The following is a 25022-nucleotide window of genomic DNA, read 5'->3' as shown; positions in this document are numbered from 1 at the left end:
TGTAAAATAATATTAATAATAAAAGTAATCTCTCAAAATTTAACTACAAGATTTAACTTTTAAAAAGAATCCCCAATCAGGACCAAATAAATTCAAGTGTAAGAACGTATATTCGTTATCTACTGAGAACAACAATAAATATTTATAAACAAAATAAAGTGGCAATATATGAGTTAATGCTACAATAAGAAGTATAAGAAAAACCAGTTCTAATTCTTTACTTCTCATTACACTGCCCCTTTTTGTGGATAATGTTAAATGCCTCATACTAAAACTATGCCATCTCCAAAACTGGACCCAATCTCACTCACTCTATTTAGTCGACCAAAGAAAACAATTCACATCATTCATTTTCAGAAACTGAGGGTCAGGAGAAACGCTCCAAGAACAGGTATCACAAACAATTTACTGCTACAAAATGCGTGTGAACCGTAAGTTAACAGGACGGGCTGTGTAAGAGGGCACGAAGCCACCTCCTAGCTCTGCTTTGTTCCAAGGCACTCGCACAAACACTGCCACAGATGGGACCTACAGGTCCCTAACCATTTATATAGAGCAGCTCCTGTCTGACCAGTACCAGCCAGCTGGACACACAGCTCATCTCCCCTCACGTGATCAGTAGACACAAAATAATACTTTGGTTAAAAAATAACATATGGCTGAATCCTCCATGTTTGCACTGCTAGAATATCAGAGAGCAGCAGGAAATTCATTAATAATGAAAAGCAGGAGGTGAAAAGAAATACAAAGTTGGCCAGCTCAGCTAATAGGTGGCTAAATGACCCCCAATTTAATCACAGGGTATATGGCAACACTGCATTAAAAAGCCTGTGAGGGGCACCTGAGCAGTTCAGTCGTTTAAACGTCCAACTCTTGGTTTCAGCTCAGGTCATGATTTCACAGTTAGTGAGTTTGAGCCCTGCATCAGGCTCTGCGCTTAGAGTGCGGAGTCTGCTTGAGATTCTCTCTCTCTCCCTCTCTCTCTGTCTCTACCCCCATTGTGCTATCTCTGTGTCAAAATAAATAAATTTAAAAAAAAAAGCCTGTGCAGATCTGAATATATCTTCATCAATGTCAAAGCACTTAATCTTTCCCTGGACACGAGGACCCACACACGGTGTCTCCAGTCCCCCAACAGCCACATGCGACTCTACCTCCCAAACTTCTGTTTCTTCATATGATCCCAAGCCGCCCGGGTCACTTGGAATGAGCCTCGTAAATGGACCCTATGGATTATATCTAAAACAACAAATTATTTTTATTACATATTTTGTTAAAAATTAGATAGGCATGTCTCATAATCCACATAAGCAATGATTTATTTATACATAGACATCCATTTTATACCAAACATTCATTTAACTTTTTTAGTTAATTTACTTATTTTGAGAGAGAGAGAGTAAGCGAGCATGAGCGGGGGAAGGCCAGAAGAAGAGAGAGAGAATCTTAAGCAGGCTCCACGCTCACTACAGAGCCCAATGCAGGGCTCGATCTCACAACCCTGGGATCATGACCTGAGCTGAAATCAAGAGTCAGATGCTCAACCAATAGAATCACCTAGATACCCCTATACCAAGCATTCAAAATCAACTATTGTCACACTACTCCCTGAGTAACCATTTTTTGCTTTTATCCCAATTATGTAAGCAATCAATAGTTAATACTCATTTTCCCTATAATTCATGATAAAATTATTACAATCCCTGAGTACATCTAAATACAATGCCATCTTTCATTTAAAAATAATTTAATTTAAAAATCCACTACTACAGGGGTGCCTGGGTGGCTCGGTCAGTTAAGTGTCAGACTTCGGTTCAGGTCATGATCTTGCAGCTCATGGCTTCAATCCCTTCATCAGGCTCCAAGCTGCTGGTATAGAGCTTGCTTGGAATTGTCACTCTCTTCTCTCTCTCTCTGCCCCTCCCCCATTTGCGCTTTCTCTCTCTCTCAAAATAAATAAACTTAAAAAAATAAAATCCACTGGAGCACCTGGGTGGCTCAATTAAGTGTCTGACTTCAGCTCAGGTCATGATCTCACAGTCCGTGGGTTCGAGCCCCACGTCAGGCCCTGGGGTGACAGCTCCAAGCCGGGAGCCTGCTTCAAATTCTGTCTCCCTCTCTTTCTCTGCCCCTCCCCTGCTCTCTCTCTCTCTCAAAAATAAATAAATATTAAAAAAAATTTTTTTTAATCCACTACTATAAATATCCAAGAATTTTACACATACATTGGGAATCAACACAAACATTAAAGTGTAACGTATATAATTGTTGAATCACTATGCTGAGCATTTGAAAATAATATAACATTGTATGTCAACTATACTTCAATAATGAACATTTTTAATGAAATAAATAAAATTTTGAAAAAGCGTGATTATAAACTACACAGTTCACTGTCAAGAAAACGTTGCTATTTCCCTATTTTCACCAGGGTAAACTATAAATGAGTTGGGGCAGAGGGGGTAAGAAAATGGAGGGAGAGAGGGAGGAGACAGGGTTAAGACAGACCCATCTGCTTTTAGAGATGTCAATCTCATGAACACACAAGTTGGGGAATGATTCAGATAGACAAACAGCTGCAGATTTCATTTGTTCTCTTAATTATCAAGGTTTTACCGTTACTTATTTTTGTTCTGATCTGGAACATCGACAAATGTGTTCACGTGTATATTAGAAGAATAAGGTAAAAATGAAAAGAGAGAAACTTAAGAAAGAAAAAGAAGAAAGGGAAGGTGACTAGGGGGTTCGGAATAGTGAGCCTGGGATAAAAGCAGAGGAGGAAACGGCCTGGCCCCACCAGAGTGGAAAGGAAATCGAAAAGGTAAGCCCCTTTTGCTAACTTTCTCAGCTTCTTTTTTTGCCCCAGTTGTTAAAACAGAAAGAGGAAATTAAAAGCCCTTCTTTGCTTAATTCTCAATCATAAAAATATTTTTCTTCTGAAAGAACTCCTGGCCATTGTCCCCAGAAGCACATTCTATAGACGGTGATATGATTTACCTCAGTTGCCATGCCTCCCAAGGTCTCAGCCACCTTTGTTTACTTTCGTTCTGACAGCCAATGAAAGTAAAGGCATGAAGACCAAACGGCGGGGGACATGGGACAACTGTGACTTGTTTGTTACCTAAACTCAATCTTTCTGGGGCTCCTGGGTGGCTCAGTCAGTTACGTGTCTGACTTCAGCTCAGGTCATGATCTCACAAGTTCCACATCGGGCTCTGCACTCGTCGGATTCTCGGTCTCCCTCTCTCTCTGCCCTTCCCTGGCTCACCACCCCCACCCCCAATCAAAAACAAATAAACAAACATTTAAAAATAAATAAATAAACTCAATCTTTCTGTGGCATTCCTAATGGGATTTTCCCCTACTCACTAGAAACTTTGAAATTACATCGATGGTTTTCCCTCCCCAGTTCTCAGAGCTCCAACATCTTCGGTGCCTCACACCCCTTCTATATCCTGCTCTGGCTCTTGAAATAGGAATCACACAAGCAGCTAAGCATGTTGAAGACCATTACAAAGAGTTAATACAGCTGAGGGGCACCTGGATGGCTCAGTCAGGTAAGTGTCCGACTCTTAATTTCAGCTCAGGTCATGATCTCACAGTTTGGAGATTCAAGCCCCATGTCAGGCTCTGTGCTAACAGTGAGAAGCTTGCCTGGCATTCTCTCTCCCTCTCTCTCTGCCCCTCCCCTGCTCTCTCTCTCTCTCTCAAAACTAACCAAAAAAAAAAGAGTTAGTACAGCTGAGAAATGCTAACATCTTCTCAAGAAAAAGGGGAAAATGACTTGAAAGGCATAAAATCCTTTCAGGTAACTTCTGTCAACTGATTTAAAGTTTTCTGGTTTATCAAATGTTAAAAGAAAATAAGCTACTTCCAAATGTTGTTGTCATTTTCAGTTGTAAAGTTTATTCATCATATTCATCATCTACATTTGGAGCAGCAAAAGTAGGCAGAAGTAGGTTTTTCCTTAAATATACAAATGTCTCAAATATTATAAGGTTAAATGGATAGGTTATGTCCCACAGAGATATATGTTACAAACAACTTACCCCAGTCTTCATCACTTATTCTAGCAAAAGAACCATCCCTCAGAATTCTAAAAGCAATGATATTATATAGGTTAGAGGGGAGGAGTATCTACTTGGAAAAAAAAAATTTCACAGACACATTATTTTACTTAAAATGAAAAAAGAAATACTCACCCAGCATTGTTGACCACAACATCTACAACATAAAAAAGAAAAAAAAAAAAAATATATATATATATATATATATCCAAGTCACAAATATAAAAGCAAGCATGTTAATTTGCATTGGCTTACAATTCATATTTCTTTCAAAACTGGGGTCCCCCCCATGGAAAAGTAAATAATAATAGGAAAGAGTGATATCAGAAAAAAATTTTATACCTAAAATAAAATAACAATAAAAACCAAAAACAAAAACAAAAAACAATTCACAAGTATCACATCCTTATCAGTGCTTTCCTCTCAAACTTACATACATACGTTTTTCCACCTCTACCTTCTGCCAAAATTCTATCAGCTTATTTGTAGGATTAGCTGTTGTCCAACCTGTAAGGTTCTTAGCATTCAGTGGTAACCACAAGCCATCCCTCAATTAATCTCAGGATTCACTCAGAAAATCAAGTTTAAAAGATTGGTTTTTGCCACTCAAAAGTCAAAATCCCAGAAAGGAACCCATCAGAGTGAGAAACTAATGGCCTATCATAACACACACTTGTATTCCCACTATTTAAAAAAAAAAAAAAAAGGGAACCATTTTTTTTAAGGTTCTTGTGGCTGTTTTCACCCTGTGACTTCTCACCTCTGTGGCCTCTATCCCTCTGTCAAACTATATGTAAACAAGTCCCTCATAAGATTAACCAAACATAACTAGAAAAACAAACATCCTAGCCAAAAATAAAAGCAGGGGGAGCACATTCAAATTATAAAAGTTAATGTCTTCCAGACTATAAACATGTTGGGTTTACCAGAGGTAATGTTTCCCTGAAGTAACTAAAAACCTTTACTAAGAATGTGTGGAACTAAACGAAGAACATTATCTAGAGAGGGATAAACTAAACAATACATATGAAATGCTTCTTAAAAATAAAGATTTTAATTATATGTAATTCATCTTAACTAATTTGCAAAACATTGAATCATTTTAATCTAAATCATAATTATCCCAAAATTCTACTGGGTCCTCTATTGCCAAAATATTTATTTTATAAACATATTTGAGGTATATTTAAATTATGATAAATAAGGAACTTAGAAAATGCTTCTAATTTTTTAAACATTCTTAAAATCTGAAAAAATATAAAACAAACTCGACACATTCTTGCATTAAAAAAAATGCCACCTCTTAGCCCTTTGTGTGAATGAGGTAGAGTATATAAAATAATTTGTAAAACAAATCTAAAAATTTAGTTATAAAGAAAGAAGGAGTTTTGGGGTGCATGGGTAGCTCAGTTGGTTAAGCATCCAACTTCAGCTCAGGTCGTCATCTCATGATTCACGAGTTCGAGCCCCGCGTCAGGCTCTGTGCTGGCAGCTCAAAGCCTGGAGCCTGCTTCAGATTCTGTGTCTCCCTCTCTTTGCACTCCCCCTGCTCACGCTCTGTGTCTCTCTTTCAAAAATGAATAAACTTAAAAAAAAATGTTTAAAAAAAGGAGTTTTTTATAAACCAAAATTACATCAAGAACATTTTATTAGGAAAGGTAGAAAGTGCTCTGTCAGGACCATAAACACAAAGAAACATCACCTATTCTTCCAAAAGCGTCCAGTGCTGTCTTCACAACCTTCTCTCCTGCTTCTACTGAATCTGGGGGAAGGGAAAATTAGCGTAAAACATCAGTAATATCCCTCACGAATGACTCCTGAATTCTGTGGATCAGAGCACAGGACAGATACTCTTCTCAACAGAATTCATTTCCACAAAAATAAACGTGTATTACAGGCACATAACAAATCAAAATATAGATGACCTAATGTTACAAAAGAAATGTAGCCCCTAAAACAATTATTTAACCTACTAAAAAAAGAGAGAGAGAAAGAGAAGGGGAATAAGGAATATTTGGCAAACGCTATCTGAAACAGCACTGTCTAGTACAACTTTCTGTCCTATTTCTGTACTAAGACAGTAGCCACTAACTACTGACCTTGAAGTGTGGCTAGTATGACAGACAAACTGAGTATTTCATTTTGTTTAATTTGAAAAAGTCACACGGACACTTCCCCTTAAAGATGCAAATTAGAAATGAGGAGGGAGGAAAGGGGGTACACGTTTAATTTGAAAAAGCATGTCCAATGCTATATAACTACACATGGAGACACTGCATTATTAAATACAAAAAGTAAAGCTCAACAAAATAGCATAGCTTTCTTATTTTCTGTTCATCAGCCCAAGGGAAGAGCTCACAGGCCCGCAGTTGTGTGTCAAATGGTCAGGTGTCAACATCACCCCTGCCTTTCTCTATACTCTCTGCCATCACTTGGGAGGAGCCGGGAAATACATTCCCTTCCCTGAGATCCATACAGTGGAGTTAGATCTGCCAAAAAGAGATACCCACTAAAGGACAGAAAAGTAGGAAAAGCCTGCAGGTGCGGGCAAATCTTATGAGCAGAGTGCAGATGAAAGCTCGCAGGCACATCTAGGTGAGCCGTGAGCACCACGGGCTGCAGGCTGACAAGGTTACCCGGTTTCCCAGACATGCCCTTCCAATGGTCATGCAAGCCTCTAACTCTTTGCATTAAAATGCTTCACACTTGGAAACCTAGAGGGGCCTCTGTTTTCCTCACTGAATCTTGGGTGATACAGGTTGAGTGTCAAAAGTCGGGGGGGGGGGGGGGCGCGGAGAGGAAGAGGGGGGGTCTGGAATTATTATCTTTATAAAAGTGATTCTTTAAACTCCAGAACTTAAAAAAAAAAAAAAAGTTGAAAACATTTTTCTAGATCCTCAGTGTGAAGAAGATGCTAAGATGTCTGTCTCATTATTCCCTGGAACACTCAAAACAAATCATTTCCTATTTCCCTTCCCTTAAAATTTCAAAATGAAGTCACTGGCAATCTAATTTTATCTCTGGCCAATAAAAACAATCTGATTTGCAGAGAAGTCAGTAAGTACTCATTTCTGTTTGAGAAGGTTCCTTACAGACACTATTATAATCAACGTACCAAATGCGGTTTCCCTCCTGGCTTCATTTTAATGCCTAACTTTGAGTCTTAAGTTTTTCTACAGGTAAGAAAGTTACATAAGCAATGATTACTTATGCAAAATGGAACGCAGTGGTTGAGTAGAGAAAGGGGGCATTTCACTTCCCACGCTGTATTACTTCAAGAGCTGTTCTAAAACAATTTTTAAAAGAAGAATCTCATGTTACTCTGTAGAAATACATAAAATGTTTTAGCTAAAATAGGTCTTCCAAGAACAAGAGCATATTCATATCCACATTATTAATAATTTACTGATTTTATCATGTGCTTATTAATAAAAATATTACATAAACAATATGCTAAAAGCTAGACTCATGAAATAATCTACATCAAAAGTTTATGAAAACCTCATATGTTATATAAGATAGATAGCCAAACAGATTTGGCTGACTCAGAAAAAAAATCTAATCTCCTAATCACAATGGACTGCTGAGGTATTTGTTCAATGATCATTAATGGGAGCAAAAGCGTTAATTGAAGGAGAATAAAAGAGTATAGTTCTTTCGAATATCCTACCATAGTTGGCCACGGCTTTTCCACCTTTACTTCTTATTTCTTCAACAACCTTATCAGCAGCAGAGGAGCCTTTACCAACTCCCCTGAAGTCCCCACCTAGGTCATTCACTGCAATGCAAAAACATACACAAGTCATTTCTAGACAGTCCAAATACAAATTGGAAACAAAATCCTACAGTGAATATATTTCTTCAGTCACCTCTTCAATTCCTTCCTTCGGTAACCCCATCTCATTCAACACGCCATGACAGGCGCCTGGGTGGCTAAGTCAGTTAAGCATCCGACTCCTGATTTCAGCTCAGGTTGTGATCTCACAGTTCACGAGTTTGAGCCCCAAGTAGGGCTCTGCATTGACAGAGTGGAGCCTGCATGGGATTTTCTCTCACTCTCTCTCTGCCCCTTCCCTGCTCGCAAGCATAACACTCTCTCAAAATAAATAAATAAACCTTAATAAAAAAACAAACACATCATGAGATACACACTTTCAAACATGCCTCTTTGTTTTTAGATACAGATATGACAGGTATTAAACACAGGCTCATGTCATGAAATGTTCAACTTTGCAATGGTTTTCCTTTTTTGGAAAGAAAAAGAACGTGATTCAACCCAATTTCAGCAAAAAGAAGAAAAGTATTCATAAAACATATTGTATCAGGGTCTACAATAAAAGAGAGAAAGATTATTTATTAAAAGAGATCAGAAACTACATATAAAACTCACGCATTCAGTCACTGATTGATACCATGACTCCATTATTATATGTTAAACAAGTGACCACGCTCACTACATAGCATCTCCCTATATCCAGCCATAAAGGTATAAACATTAATTGAGCATTTACTATTAGCAAGGAAATCTATGGAGAGGCACAAAGATGTGTAAAAGTGGTATCTGTCTCAAAGACTTTCTCATCTACTGAAAATTAAGTATGGGATGACTACAATAATGCACACATTTCTTTTTTTTTTTTAATGATGACTAACCAATCTTTTTTGTTTCTTTAATGTTTATGTATTTTTGAGAGAAACAGAGACAGAACAGGGTTGGGGCAGAGAGAGAGGAAGACACAGAATCCAAAGCAGGCTCCAGGCTCTGAGCTGTCAGCACAAGAGACCGATACGGGGCTTGAACTCACAAACCATGAGATGGTGACCTGAGCTGAAGTCAGACATTTAACCAACTGAGCCACCCAGGCGCCCCTGCACAGATTTTAGCAACAAGTGTATGAAGGTAACAAAACTAAAGAATGGGGACAAATAATAAAGTTAGTTTTATGTGATAATTTAAGGTAAAATTTATATAACAGTATGCAAAACCTAATGAAACGATATATAGAGCAAGACCAAAGAACTTGAAAAACACAATTTAATAAAAACACCTGGGACAAAGAAATAATTTACTTCGCAAGATGAACATTTGGGGAGTAAAAAATTTACCAGTTAATAAATGGCATGGTAGCATATACTAAAATTTAAAGTTTTTTTAACATTACCAAATTGACGGTTGCCACATATGGAAAAATTTTTTTTTTCTTTTGAATAGTTTTTCTTTTTTTTTCCCCCCCTTTGGATGGGAGTCAAGGCTGGTGGGACTGGGTGATTAAAGAGAAGAAAGAATGATGCAGAGAAAAAGCCAATACCAAGGCACCTGGTGGCTCAGTCAGTTGAGTGCCTGACTTTGGCTCAAGTCATGATGTCACAGTTCATGAGTTCAAGCCCCACATCAGGCTCACTGCTGTTAGTGCAGAGCCTGCTTTGGACCCTCTGTCCCTCTCCCCTGCTTGAGCTCTTTCAAAAGTAAATAAATATTAAAATAAAAAAGAGAGACATTAGAAAAAGCCAAGGCCTAGCCATACTGAAAATCCACTAAGTCAGGTGTATTTTCACATAACGTTTTTAAGGAAATGCGATTCTCAAAATGTGGCCTGGGATACATTTTTCTAACGATACAGTCTTATTGTCTTACCACAAATACAAACCGGTATGGAGGCACAAAGTAATGAAAAGAGGTTTACATTATCCCTCAAGAGATGAAGAAAAGATTCTCAAGACTCAATTCCTATGAAATGTCCATTTCCGTGCAATTATTCCAATGACAGGAAACAACCAGTAAAAAAAAAAATCAAGATTTTAAGACATGCAGCTAAAAGTCTTTTAAGAGCCTTTTTAACTAAGTAAGGAAAAGTTCAAAATCGAATTGGCAAACGGGATATTTAAGTAAAGAAACAACTGCTCTGTTGTGCAATAGAACACTACCCTCAAGTGGAAACTGTTCAAAGTACAACCAAACACGTAAGCACTGAAGCCTGGGTAAATAATTCACTGAGGTCAATGATATGCAATGAAACAATGTGAGACAGACTTATTTAAGACAAGTCTTTACACGAGAGTGCACTAAGTTAACCGTGACCCCCATCGGTCATGCCATCATCACCGGACCTAACTCAGAGGGTTACAACCTGAACTACAAAAGCACTCTGCTTTTGTGAAAACCTTTTTTAGCCACTGTATTATGCAAAGAGACATGTATCCATACTGTGTGACACTGTTACCACTCAAACGTGTGGCGAAGGAATAATAGTAAGTATATTTTTAAAATACCAATGCTACCTTACACTGGGAACGTAAACTGTGCATTTGTAGACAGCCATGAGGTACACTGCTGCCTCTGATCTCCACAGACCTTCTTAGGAAGCTGGTGGGAACAGCTGTTCCAACTTTCACGGATAAGGAAAGTTTGGACAAGTTAGGAAACCTGCCCCAAGCTCCAAGGCAGTATGAAATGGCAAACCCAGACTAGAGCGCGGATGAACTAACAGTGCCTCTAATGCTGTAAACAAGTCTCTTTTATCCTAAAAAGGGTGTAATTTTTTCCACTAAATGAAAAGAGAACAACACGGAGTCGCCATACTATTTTCACTGTTCATCAGCCTAGTTCATCAGGAATCTTCTCCAGAGAGCCATAAATGTATCTAAATATTTGAAGGACCACAAAATGTGGACACAGTGCAGATGTAGGGGTAGAGGTAGTGTCGAGGTAGGGGCGTCTTAAATTAGGTTCCAGTAACCAATTCTCCTGACTCAACAACAAGATGGCATCAAAGGTATCTTTACTGGGAGAAAAAACAGAAAGTGGGAAACTGATCATCCAGAGTTCAGTCCTCGGACCTCTTCTCTTTCTCATTCATACTTACTACCTGGGTAACCTGATCCAGTCCCCTGGCTTCAAATACCACCTATAAACTGAGAATCTCCAGATTTATATAGTTCGCCTGTGTCCCCCACTAGTCGCGTATCCCACTGCCTACTTAATAACTGTCTGAAAGTCTACCAGGAGCGCCTCCTCTCTGCCCATCTGGCCCTCCTTCAGGGCTTCTTGTCTCAGTAAATGGCCATTCTATCCTCTGCCTTCCCTTGCAACCCACATTAGCAAATCAGCAAATCCTGCCATATCTACCTTTACAATATACCCAGAATTTAACCCCTTTGTACCACCTACACTCTTATGACCTGTTTAAATCACCACCATCTCTTACATGCATTACTGCAATATCTTGACAGGACTCTCTGTTTCCACTTCTTACCCACCCCCTCTCTTTTTTCGTGGAAAATCACAAGAGTGTACAAGAGGAGTTAATAGTATAAAAGCCCCAACGAGCCCATCATCCTCCTCCACTTCTAAGACCCTTGCTCCTCTGCAATCATTCTCCACATGGCAAGCAGAGTGATCCACTTAAAACTTCGGGGCGCCTGGGTGGCTCAGTCGGTTAAGCATCCAACTTCAGCTCAGGTCATGATCTCGCAGTTTATGAGTTCAAGCCCCATGTCAGGCTCTGTGCTGACAGTGCAGAGCCGGCTTGGATTCTCCCTCTCCTTCTCTCTCTGCCCCTCCCCGACTCGTGTTTTCTCTCTCTCTCTCTCACATAAACTTAAAAAAATTAAAATAAATAAAATTTAAATTAGGGCATACTGCTCTGCCATTCGCACTCGCCAAAGGCTTCCCATCTCCATCAGGGTAAAAGCCGGTCCTGACTCAGAACTAAATGGTCTTATGTACCCTGGCCTCCTGTGAACTCTCTGCCCTCATCTCTTGGTTTTGTTCCCTGTGATGATTTTGCTGCAGCTGCACCGGCCCTCTCATTGACCCCAAACATGCTGAGCCTGCCCCTGCCTCAACACAGAGGCACTGTGGCTGCACTATGAGGCACATAGGCTCCTGGGCCCCCCATCTTGTCCCCTGCCTGTAAGTCTCTCCTAAGAGCTCTCTGGTTTTCTCTCCATATCGTTATCTGATATATATACACAGGTATTCACTGTCTGTCTCCCCACCACGCACCCCTAGAACGTCAGCTCTGTGAAAGCCGGGCCCCTGTCAGTTTTATTCCCCACTCCACCTCCTCGACTCCTAGAGCAATGCTTGCTACCTAATAAGCACCCAGTAAATTAAGTGTTGGATGAATAAATGAGCCCAGATGATGCTACAAACTGTATGGATTACTTTTAGTTTCTCAAAACCAGGGTTTTTAAGCGATAAATGGCTAAGAGCTATTCTAAAGCTATCTTTACAGGCTGTCACCCATAACCTGGGTGACAGTCATAGGAAGCATCTGGGGAAGACGTGAGCGTTGCATGGATAGGTCATTTATTATAAGCCGGAATCCACATGTGCTTTCTCGTGATCTCCGTGTGTCATGTAACCCATTCCCTTCATCAGCACGTAGGTCTTGACTGATTACTAAGCGAAGCACTATGCTCACATGTGAAGAGAATACCTCAGTACATAAGGCAGGCCCTTTTCTCTAAGAATCTAGAAAAGAAACACGTGTTAGATAAGGAGGCTGGGATGCCCGTGAGTTGTGACATATATCCAAGTCCTGAGCACAGTGCCCAGCACGTGGCAGGCAGTCCTGACTACTGGCTCCTTGCTTTCCCCTTAGAAAGACATCAAATTGTTGATGCCACTGAACCCCTACCATAATCCTGAAAGTCAGACAAGGTGGTTACCAATAGTGTCTGAGAGGTCACACGATTAGGCAGTATGGCCAGGACTGGAAACGTGACCTAACTTCAAAGGCAGCTCACTTTCCCCACCACAGTTCAGCTTTTGGCCATGAGGATCACACAGGGGTAGAAACATGGGCTCTGGTATCAGCCCCCAAGAATCTGAAAGGCACCTTTACCAGTCACTGTGTAACTGTAGCCCAGGAAAGAAATGGTGCCCACCTCACACAAGAGGATTAGGATTTGGGTTACCCAAAGGTGCTACTTCTCCAGCTCAAGAACAGAAAACTTTGCTCCTTGCTTACTGTCAAAGAAGAGGTTCTTCTTGCTGCACAACTTCAGCTTTTTTCATGTTCGTGCCCTCAAGAGAAAACTTAATATTTAGAGTAGTGGACACGGCTCACCTACTGAGCAAAATTCAAAACTATTCCACTCCCAGCATTCCCTTCAAATATGGGCAAACATTTCCTGTAAGTTGTAGTTTCTAGAAAACCAAACATCCTTTGTTGTAACTATTAGCCAAAGGCTGAGCAGTCCTTATGCCCAGACTGAAACCTCCCCTAAGGTTTTCTATTATGCAACATAAAACACAGCAATCAGGGGCGCCCTGGTGGCTTAGTCGGTTAAGCGTCCAACTCTTGATTTCAGCTCAGGTCATGATCTCATGGTTCATGAGATCAAGCCCCATGTCCAGCTCCACAGAGACAGTGTAGAGCCTGCTTGGGATTCTCTCTCTCTGCCTCTCCCCTGTTTTTGCATGGTCTCTCTCTCGAAAAAAAATAATAAACTTAAAAAAAAAAACTATTTAAAAAAAAAACATAGCAATCATATTAATACAGAGTTAGAGAATATCTTAAGTGATGCTTGGCCAAGTGATTTCCTTTGGTCACTGAAACGTGAGTGGAGTGGATTTCAGAGCCACCAAGCAGACCCACTGGTATTTCTCATCCATCCACCACCAGCAATGTCCCAGACAGAGCTGCTCCTTTAACTGGAATCCTGAAATTAGGAAGATGCTTAGAGCAGAGACACAGCTGACCAGAAGCTGAAAGCTCACAAGAAACATGAAATAATCCTTTATTATTCTACATCACTGAGACACATTTGTTTATCCGGCATAACCTGACATAAGTTGACTTATATGAGAAACAAGTTCTTCTATCCCTCTGTTCTTACTTCTTACTGGACTCTGAGCTAGTCATAAAATTATCGGAGGAATCACCCTCCCACAAACGAGACGTTCTGATGTCACGCCATTCCAGGTTTACTTATTCCTCTCCTTTTTCTTACTCATGTAAAACATACACGAGCAGAACTAACATTAACAAAGGAGAAACATTAGTGTGCGTGAGGCACCCCGGAAGCAGGGCATCTAGGTTTTCAAAAGCTGAAAGAGAGGGCAGCAGTGGTCGGGGAAGAACACAACTCACGGCTGGCCTAGAAAGCTCATGGGTAAGTCACAGAATAAAAAGCTGTAGAAAATATCAGCCAAAAGCTAAACAGTATGACACAGTCTGACTTCTCCCCTCCACCAAACTACATCTGGCTCTTCAATCAAGTTTGACAAATATTTTTCCAAGGGGCAAAACTGCCTGCCTCGCCAGAGTTCTACCAGCACTTGTGGCAACACTCCGCTAAGGGACATGCCATGCCTATTTATCTGCTTGCTGGAACTCAAAAACTCCTCTCCCCAATTTAGTAAGTTCAGCGGTAACACAAAAATATAGGAAACCTGATCCACACAAACACACATTGCTGTAAATTTCTCTCCAAAACAAGTTTATAAACTAAGATTATACTTAATCACGACAAGTAGGACTTTATCCAACCAGTCTCAAACACACACCAGGCCCTCCCCCATTCCCTCCAGAACGAGTCTGCTTCAAACAACAATAAGGGCCCCAAGGAACAAAGTACCTTCTTTGCACAAGGATATATTCCAGGTCCTATAGGAGATAGAGAAGATAAAACAAGGACCTTATACTTACAGAAGTGAGTAGAAAAAAAAATGTAAATGCATAAAAGTTAAAAGTTAATAATATTAAGAAATGGATAGCAAAAGAAAAAAAAAAAGACAAAACAGTAAAAACATGAAATATCTTGGGAAAATGTGGCAAAGAGGGCCGGAACTATATACCCTCTAGCTAAATTCCACAATGTCAAAATGTATCCTTGTCACAAGAAGATGGGATTAATGGACAGTGGACATGACCTTAAGCAAGGAACATCCAAAGACTCTGTGTCCCTTCCATAAAGGTAAGCTACATAGGGGCACCTGGGTGGCTCAGTCGGTTAAGTGTCCGACTTCGGTTCAGGCCATGATCTCACAGTTCATGGGTTTGGGCTCACATCAGGCTCTGTGCTAACAGCTCAGAGCCTGGAGCCTACTTGGGTTTCTGTGCCTCCCTTTCTCTCTGCCTCTCCCCAACTTGCACTCTGTCTCTCTCTGTCTCTCTCAAAAATGAATAAACATTTTAAAAAATTAAAAAAAAAAAAAAAAAGATAAGCAACGGATCCACACTGAGGGAGAAGAGTATATTCAAATGTCCTGCTTGGGTGTTCTTTAGAAAACCAGGCTATGCACTTACCCTTTTGTTATGCATGGCTCCATAAACAAATTGGAGGAAATTTGTTTCTCTATATTCCTTAGTAAGACGTAGAAAAAAGGGCTATAGAAAGTCATCATGGGCGAACAATTTTATCCCAGCAAAGATACTAATAAATATTGGGCCATATCATCTGCCTTACCCACCTACCCTGCACTGAACACTCATTCATTTATTCCCCACAAAGGAATGGCTGAAGACGAATCCACTCCTGTGTGCACACCACATCATGTCAGTCCAAAACGTTTAGATTCCTACAACCTCCCACCTTTGGGATTCTTCAGTACAGCATCTTCTAACTGATGAGCCATAATCACATTCATGCAACTCCCTCTCCAGTTAAAACTTTAAAAATGTGTTGCAAAAAGCTTCCATGTGAAAAATTTTAATGAAAGAGGTTTAAAAAAAAACAGCAACAACATACTTCGGATTCTCTGACTCCAAACTTCTAGTCCTCAAAATACTTCTATTCTTATCAATATACTTACTTACACAGATTCATCTCGAACCAGCCTTCTATCTCAAAAACTTACAGCTGGCAACTTACCAAATTCAAGAACTTCCTTTTATACAATAAATGCCTGACCATCTTTATCAATTCTGTTCATGTGCAAAGTCTGTGAAACTAGTCTACTTTAAAAAGTAAGTTATAAAGTCATTCTCAAGGAGGACAATTGTGCTGGCAGAAGAAATTAACCAGTGATGAAATCTGACTTGGGCAAATTATTTGCTATAAAGGCAAAGTTGGCTGACTTGTGAAGACTCTACTTTAAATACCAGCTACTCATTAAAAAGAAAAATATCAACTTACCAACAACTGATGCACCTCTTTCTGCAAACGCCAGGGCATAGGCTCGGCCCAGTCCTAATGAAAAATAAAATAATCAGAAAGTTGACCAAATGTTGGCATCATTTTTTTGGTCCGCTCAAATCAACCCCTATTTCAAAGTAACTGGTGAGGAATTAATTATATTACAGTGGTAGTGTCTTCATTGGTACTCTCAACATCTATTTTACCTTCTTCAACCTATAGAGGTCTGAAAGCTTAAAACTATATTTTCTATCTTTTCTGCCTACCATTTCCTACCCCTCTACCTAGCTGCTAGGCTGGCTCGATGTGGGCACCACCATTACATGTATTTGCCTACCTGGAAGGTGGAAAGGAGGCAAAAGTTACCTTACTGTGACTTCTGGCTGTTGCTGTTGGTTAAGAGGCTGACTTCTTAAAGTTTCCTAGATATTAAGAAACAGTGAGTGGGGAACCCGGGTGGCTCAATCAGTTGAGCGTCTGACTCTTGATTTCAGCTCAGGTCATGATCTCATGGTTTATAAGACCGAGCCCTGTGTTGGGCTGTGTGCTGACAGCACAGAGGCTGCTTGGAATTCTCTCTCTCCCCCTCTCTCTCTGCCCCTCCTCTGCTCACTCTCTCGCTTTCAAAATAAATAAATAAACAAAAGAAAAAGAAAGAAAGAAGGAAGGAAGGAAGGAAGGAAGGAAGGAAGGAAGGAAGGAAAGAAAGAAAGAAGGAAGGAAGGAAGGAAGGAAGGAAGGAAGGAAGGAAGGAAGGAAGGAAAGAAAGAAAGAAAGAAAGAAAGAAAGAAAGAAAGAAAGAAAGAAGAGGAAAGTAAAGAAAAAGAAAAGAAAGAGAAAAGAAAACAAGGAAACAGTGGTTATAGGGGCAACTTCTTGATCTAGCTCCCTAATCTCTGGACAGCACCTTCCATTCTCTAGATCCTTGATATCCAGGGCTGTTTGGGCTGCAGCAGTTCCAGAAGCAGCCACAGGGGTAGTAGCTCCCCTAATGAACCACTTCCATATTTTTCCGCAAGTCAATGCAAGAGGAAGTGCCTAAGACCCGGTGCCTGTGTTAAATCCTTTCCTGCTCCAAATATCTAGAGATTTCTATATCCTGCGCTGAACCCTGACTACATAATCACCAAACACAAAAAATATTTAATTCTGACTCAAAGGTATGAGGTGTAAATTTGTTATCTGAAAAAATATATACAATTAGGAGTTTTCTGGGAAACAGAAGTGTGTGACTAGCAACCAAGGGAGGAATTCTTGCAGGGCGCCTGGGTGGCTCAGTCGGTTGAGTGTCCAGCTTCAGCTCAGGTTGTGATCTCGTGGTCCATGGGTTTAAGCCCCACAGCTTGGAGCCTGGAGCCTGCTTCAGATTCTGTGTCTCCTTCTCTCTCTGCCTCTCAAAAGTAAGTAAACTCATGCCGTCTCTCTCACTCTCTCAGAAATTAGTAGACATTTAAAGAGAGGAATGCTTGCTTTTGTATTGTTTAAATTGTTTTAGCATGTATACATTTTTTATTTAAATTGATTGGCAAATGTGATTAGTAGCTTAAATTTAATTTAAATGGATAAAGAAGTATACAAAGAAGAAAGAACCCAAATGATAGTTTTCCAAAACTGAAAGATATCACCAAATAATTTATTTTACAAGTTAATTCACCATTTTTTTTTTTTTTTTTTTTTTTTTTTTAGAGAGAGAGAGAGAGAGCAGGAAGAGGGGCAGAGGGAGAGAGAGAAAAAAAATGAACTCCAAGCAGGCTCCATGCTCAGTGCGGAGCCTGACTCAGGGCTTGATCCCACAACTCTGGGATCATGACATGAGCCAAAAGCAAGAGTGGGACGCTCAACCAACTGATCTGCCCAGGCGCCTCTTTTTCAGAAATTTTTTTAGAAGTTAATCCACTTTGAATGGATAAGAGAGACCTCAGCCAATACAAGAACTCAAGTCTTCTCATATTTTATACAAGCAAGGCTGAAGCACTTGTTCTAAACATGGTGTTTAAAGAAATCACATGCTCATGACCAGAATGCAAAATTAATGGTAACACAGTAGAAAATCATCAGATGAAAGGAACAGGGTAGGTCTCTCGGAAAGAGAGTGACCTAATCAGAAAATTACCTCAACTTAAAATCAAGATACACAGTTCTCTCAAAAGATTGTAAGTGATGTACTTTTATCACAAAGGCCCATATAAACTGTACACAAATCTGCACACAAAGTAAAAAATGACAGCCTCCTTTTTCCTCCAATACCACTAGCCCATAGCAGACTGGTAAGGGTCCTTCCAGATTCTAACATGTGTGCTTAGGTAAACATTATTTAACTACTTCATGTCCATTAGTCTGCCTCCCCACTTAAACTAGAAGGCTCTTGATGGCTGAGATTGAATATGTCACTCTTTTGCATTTCCCACAACTTGGCTTTAAGGGCCAAGGGCACAAAAAGTTAAATCCAAGAGCCTCCATTTTGTCTTAATCTCTTAAATCCTGTCTTAAATCTCCCCCACACCTAAATACACTGCCAATCACCCCCTCCCCTCCATTTCTTTCTTTCTCTCTTTTTTTTTTTTTTTTTTTTGACCTTAATTTCTTTAGCATTGTTAAATCTCAGTTGATTCTTAACTCAAACTGCTGGTTCAGTTTCTCTTCGATGGCTTACACTTCTCTCTACTCTAATGGAGCCCCTGAGAATAGCTTCCTAGACTCTTTCACTCTGTAGCTTTATCAGTCTAAGGAATTCAGATGACTTCCAAATCCCTCCCCTAACTTCAGGATCTCCACCTACTCACACCCTTCTCACTATCTCCAGATCCAACATTTGCTAATCTCATAACCATCTCGAATTCAAAATGGCCTGACTCCCTTCTTTCCCGGCCCAAATCCTCCACTCTCAACAGTTACATCCCCAATAACCATTTCAGTCAGCTAATAAACAGTTGTTATACCCTGTTATTCCCCTGTTGTACTACCAATCATGGCAAAAGTGTTTACATAAAGCCTGGACAATTCTAAACCTCTCCTATCAGGTTATTTCACGTAATAAATCTCCCATTTTGTTGCTCCTGAAATACATTAAACTAATCTATATTTCAAGCTACACAACAACACTTTAATAATGCAGATATATTTCTCTTTAGCTGCAGAATATAAGCGGACTGAAGTCAGAGTAATTCCCACACAGGCCCAGTAGGCATTCATGGACACCCTCTCCAGAGATGTTCAGCACTACCTCAGTTCAATGGGTTTGGATCTCTAAATAAGAACCCCAAGACTCAAGGACAATGGTCTCTGTGGCAGGACTGGAATTTGATCCCTATCTCCCTTCCCCAATGATGATCTGGAACAGTCTCTACTTCACCACAAAACTCCCTCATATCGGCAACAGCTAATGATTGTATCATAATCCAGGCAACGGAAAGTCTGCACAGCTCTTTAAGACACAAACCAGTTTGTAAACAGGAGGTACTAAGTCCTTAACTGTCGAGTCACAACTCTAATGATTCACAAAATCAATTTCGTACGTTTTGCAATCTGCATGTACTTAGTGAAAGAGAATAGAAAATTTTAGAGTGCACTTCATTTACTATGTACCATGTCAGGAACTTGCTTCAAATATAAATGATGTACCTGTGTACTGAATCTTGGTGCAAAATGCATTTCATACTGTGAATCACTCACTGTCAAAAGAGGCTTAAAACACTGAGTGCATCACTTAATTATTTCCATCAAAAGCAAAGTGTAAACCAAATGTTTTCCTAAGGACATACGATCATTTTAGAATGAATATAGCGAGGAATACAAACTTGGCCACCAATTAATACTAAAAGCACTTTCCAAAAGGCAGCATTAGAATCCATTCTATCAATGGAGATATAAAGATACGAATGGACCAACTGGAATAATTCCACTGATGTGACTGTTAATACACAATTTAAATTAATTACACATTAGGTCTATTTTAGATATAAGGTACCACCAAAGGGGATTCAAAGGCACTGAAGGTCAAGATCCCTACATGTGGTGGTTACAGAGGGGAAACACTGTAAAATCACACTGCCAAGCACCGGTATGGGAATGGTTTGGGTATGAGTGGTTTTAGTTTTTTCTCCTTCAAGAATGGGGTTATTTCACAAAACAAATCTCCATTTTGTTTCTCCCAAAATACAGGAAGATCTGGTCTACTTCAGAAATGTCTCTGCCCACCAGTTTGCCCCCACTCCACTCCCACACTAACGCCTGCCTGACTATTGTAGGCATTTGAGGCTTGATAAGCATACCAACTTAAACTTCAACCAGAAGACTCTTATCAGATAACTTCTTTAAAGAGGAACTTCTCAAGATGCCCAAATCAACCGACAGATGAAAAGAAACACTGCATGGTTGACTTTTCAAAGGCAAGGGGCTGACATCTCTACTCCTCTGCTGGGGGTGGGTGCGGCGGGAGGTTCCTGCCGCGAACGACTTTCCTGCAACCTTTAAAAGACTTGACGACAGGCCTAAGAGTCGCAAGAAGGGTCGCGATCGAGCGCATTAGCAACTTTTACCCAGTCCTGCAAGCCGTAGTCCAGCCCGGCCTCCGTCTTGCAAGACCCAAGGCCTTGGGAAGCGGCCACAAGGAAGGTGAGGCGGGAAGCGGGCTGCACGGGACTGTGTGACGAGGTGTTGATGGCTCCCCACTCAGTGCTGGCCAGGCCCACCTCTCCCTGCTCGTCAGAGTCGACGACCCAAGAACAGCTGTTACCCGTCCTCCCTCCCGGCCCACCGGGTCCAGTGGATCTCCACAAATCGCCTACTCCCGCCGCCCCACCGCTGCCCGCAGCCCCGACGCCAGGAATGCAGCTCTGGCTGCGCGGGTATCCTGGGACGAAAAGGGGGTCTCAGGGTGCAACAGCTAGACCGGCGTCCGCCCTCCGGCTTTCGCGTGCTCACCTCCCCCCGCGCCGGTGACCAGTACCACCCGCCCGTCGAATCGCAGCGGCGAGGCCATGAGTCCTGCCTGCGACACACACACAAACCGAAATGCCGCAGCTCAGACTGAGAGACCGAAAGGAGAGGAGGAGACGCGGAGGCGGGATGGGAGTGACCTGCAGGTTTTAGGGAAGAAGGACGCCGTAGTTTTCCAAGTGCGCCCGCGCGAGAATCCCTTGGAACTCTGGGAAATGTAGTCCAGCGTGCTTCACGTGGCTGCAAGAGCCAGCTCAGGCGGTTTGGCTTGAAAGGGCCACTTCTGCTGCTGGAAGTAGTGGGACCTCCTAGGACCTGTGCAGTAAAATGGCTCACACGACACCAGGCTTACCTCCATGCTCTTGTCGTTTTGTCATTCACTCAAAACTGTTTTCTGGACTTTGGCCCTAGCCTTAAATAGCTTTAAGACATAGCCTCTGAGAAAGGCACCTTTACCAATGGGTAAAGATTTCTTACAATGTCATCCTTGAACCTCATGCATGAAAATCATCCGAGAACTGTCAAAAACGGACAGTCCTAGACCCTGACAGTGAACTCCCAAAGAAGAAACTGGGGGGACAAAAACAAACTTTTAACAAGTGCTCCTAAATGACCTTCGCTTTTGTATATTAAGCAAGGTCATATGGGGGCGTCTGGTTTGCTCAGTTGGTTAAGTGTCGGACTTCAGCTCAAGTCAAGATCTGGACGTTTGTGAGTTCCAGCCCCGCATCAGATTCACTGCTCACTGCAGAGCCTGCTTCAGACCCTGTCTCTCACTCTCTCTGCTCCTCCCCCACTTGCGCTGTCACAAAAATAAAACATGAAAGGAAAGGAAAGGAAAGGAAAGGAAAGGAAAGAAAAGAAAAGAAAAGAAAAGAAAAGAAAAGAAAAGAAAAGAAAAGAAAAAGAGGGCACAGTGGATTGGGTGGTGACTTCGCCCCAGGTCATGATTCCTGGTTCGTGGATTCCAGTCCCGGTGTCGGGCTTTGTGCTGACAGCTCAGAGCCTGGAGCCTGCTTGGGATTCTGTTTCTCCCTCTCTCTCTGCCCCTCCCCCACTCACACTGTGTGTGTGTGTGTGTGTGTGTGTGTGTGTGTGTGGCTCAAAAATAAATAAACGTTAAAAAATTTTTAAAGAGAAAGGTCATATGGTGTGATTCATTTATCACTGATTCAATACTTACAGGCGGTAGACACAAGTTTACAGATGAACAATCAGGTCCTCCAGAGGTGTTCAAAGTTACTAAAGGTAAGCCTTTCATAACCCTACAGCATGATAAGACACATGACAAATCTGTACAGGTCTGCAACTAGTGCCAAAATAAACGGCCCCTATCCTTAGGGTGAAAGGGGAAATTTCCAAAGGAGATGATGCCCAAAGACCCTTAAAAAGTGAGCTCTGCAAACAACGAATATTACAGGCAATGGAAACACTAGCTAGATGCGGGGGAGGGAGGATGTAAAGCCGCAGAAATAGCCAGTCGGTCAGATCATGTTTAGGTGTTTTAACTTATTGCAAATGGTTTTAAGCAGGATTACTCCAGACTACACATTAACATCGTGGCAAGCTCACTCTGCCTCATTATTGACGATTGGTTGGAAGTGAACAAGGTGAGCAGAAACCTACTGGGAAAAATCTTGGAGATTCAAAGTAAGACAGAGGAAATGTTGGAGAGGGAAAATCTGGAGATATTTCTGGAAATGGGGTCAGCTCTTTGTGATTAGTTGACTGTGAATGTGAGGAACGATTGAACGCCGGTATTTCTGGCTTGAGAATCTAGGTTATGGTGGGCCATTCTTCAAAATAAGGAATAGTGAGAGAAGAGCAGCTTTTGAAGGGAACACGGCTTCGATTTAGGGCAAACTGCACTTGGGAAGGGAAATGAAGCTACAGCTGGAGTTGTCTACAGACAGCTGTGATTCTAGAGCACTGAGAGTTTTTGGTATCCTTGAACTCAAGCCTAAAGCTCCAGAGAGCAGTCCTTTCTTTCACAGAAAACTAAACCAGCACCCTGCTGTCTTAGTCATTTGTCCACATCTGCCTTATGACGTTTGAACCCTGAATTCTGCTGCTCATTGAAACCCAGGAAGGACAGCCCAGAGCGCGCTGGACCCAAAGACAAGAGGATAAGGGTGTTAAGAATTCTTTCCCCACACTTCTGGCGGAACCTTGCCCCGCCCAGGCATCGCCTCCAACCAATAGGAACGCGCCGCCTTTTAGGCGGCGCTCACCTCTCAGTTCCGGGCCTGCGCAGCTGCCACCCTCTGCTCCGCCCAAAGGCTCCTCGGTTCAGGCAAATGGCAAACTTCTTTGCTTATTGGTCATGAAGAACGCCTGGAGGCCTCAACCGCAGGCATTTCGAAGGCAAGCTCTGCTCACCCTGCAAGTGAGCCGGGGGCAAGGCCAAATGGGAATCCCAGGTTCAAGAGTAACCCTGTGTGACAACTCAGGAAATATTGGTCTCCAGGTCCCTACTTCCTACCCACGAAGGATGGAATTTCAGCGACTGAGTAAAGCCTCAAGCTAGAACCCACAGGGAAGCACTGGCCCATTCGCCAGACTCCCCTGATTTAAGATGTTGCAATAGCTGGACATCTGTTTTTATATAGTGTTGTAATCTCTGTTGCTTAATCCAGTAACCCAGTTCTTCTGTTGGAAGGGGGGAAAAAAAAAGACTGCGTTCATTATTCCTACTTACAGAAATGTAAGCACAAAATGAACCCAGGTGACTTACTCTGAAGTGCTTTCAGCCAAAGGCCTACAACAGGAGCCAGAAGTAAGGATTTCTCAGCCGTTGCTGGGGAGCCAGTCCTCCATGTCCCAGACTCACAACTGGGCACTGGCTTGTCCCAGACCAGGGCCAACAGGCATGACCAAGAACCAACTAGTCTTCAATGATTGCCCAATAAATATGCTTTGAATATGAATGAGAGGCAGCACAGATTTAAGACCTAGAGTCTTGGAAGTTAATACACTACCAGAGCACTGCTATCTATGTGTAAGTTATTCTCTAGTGTTCTTAGGTTACCCTCACATCCTCATTCTTGTGGGAGGGGAGGCGAAAAAGGACACTTGAACTTGCCAGTTAAAGGCAACTCCATCTGTTTCAGGGTGAATGCTATCTTTCAGGATTTCACCCTCCTCCTTCTGGCCCAAATGTCACCTTAACAGAGAGGAAAGGCTTGGCAGAAGCGGAGCCATGCTGGCCTCTTTTTTCCCTTCTAGCTACTGATAAAGTGCATAGGCTTAGATAGTCCTAGAATCTGCTCTGCATTCTTTGTCACTCTCTGAACTGTTTTAGCAACTTCTGTGTAAGTCTAGACCCATAAACATATGTAGGCAAATAAAAAAATTACTCAAATACAATTTTAAAATAAATCAGAAATATGTATGTATGTATCTATCTCTTCCATACCAGCCAGGAGCCAAAAGAGACAGGAGTAGGACCTAATGCTTGCTCATCCCATACACTAACAAGACCATTGCCATGCTGCTGCAGTTACCCTCTGATAATTCAAGGTCACTTGCATGGCAGTGACTTCTCAGAGTCAAAATTATCCTTTTCATTGTCTCATTTCTTCAAACTCAGGTCCCAGGGAGGGAACAAGGAGTGCTGCATCCCTGAAGAACCCAAGCCAACCACACCCCCTATCAGCTACCTTCCTAATCTTTCTCCATCCTCTCCCCAATGAGAATTCTATTTAATCTTTCCTGCTGGTCAGAACTCCTCCTAAGTTTGTCCTCTTTGCTCCCATTTTATGGATGTCTCTTTTCTAAGGGGTTACTCTTCTAAGAGAGATGCTAATAAGCTTTATGGCTTAGTCCCAACAGTATATGGTGAACTGGGAGAGCATAAAAGGATATGATAGTGCAGTGAAAGATATTCTTTTTACTGCCAGACTGAACCCACTTCCTATTGTTGGAGAATAC

General features: G+C 41.5%; 1 protein-coding gene across 2 annotated transcripts in view; it reads right to left on the bottom strand.

Moving 5' to 3' along the window:
- HSD17B4 (hydroxysteroid 17-beta dehydrogenase 4) overlaps positions 1–23958 on the bottom strand; it is an 86227-nt gene extending 62269 nt beyond the window's left edge. Inside the window, exons 1-7 of one of the 2 annotated variants that reach the window (XM_053220042.1) lie at positions 23827–23958; positions 16155–16208; positions 7738–7845; positions 5770–5829; positions 4203–4224; positions 4050–4096; positions 1155–1239 (exon numbers count right to left, since the gene is read on the bottom strand). In XM_053220042.1, coding sequence (XP_053076017.1) covers positions 1155–1177 — 23 coding nt within the window. In that variant the 5' untranslated portion in view covers positions 1178–1239; positions 4050–4096; positions 4203–4224; ... (2 more) ...; positions 16155–16208; positions 23827–23958. Of the gene's footprint in view, positions 1–1154; positions 1240–4049; positions 4097–4202; positions 4225–5769; positions 5830–7737; positions 7846–16154; positions 16209–21077; positions 21265–23826 lie in introns of those variants that run through there. The other variant, XM_053220034.1, reaches the window with a different exon arrangement.
- Between the last annotated feature and the right edge of the window lie 1064 nt (positions 23959–25022).

The sequence above is a fragment of the Acinonyx jubatus genome, chromosome A1, assembly GCF_027475565.1.
Source record: "Acinonyx jubatus isolate Ajub_Pintada_27869175 chromosome A1, VMU_Ajub_asm_v1.0, whole genome shotgun sequence".
In the NCBI taxonomy this organism is placed as follows: Eukaryota; Metazoa; Chordata; class Mammalia; order Carnivora; family Felidae; genus Acinonyx; species Acinonyx jubatus.
Note: the sequence above shows the minus strand (reverse complement) of the source record. Positions and strands in the feature narration are given on the sequence as shown.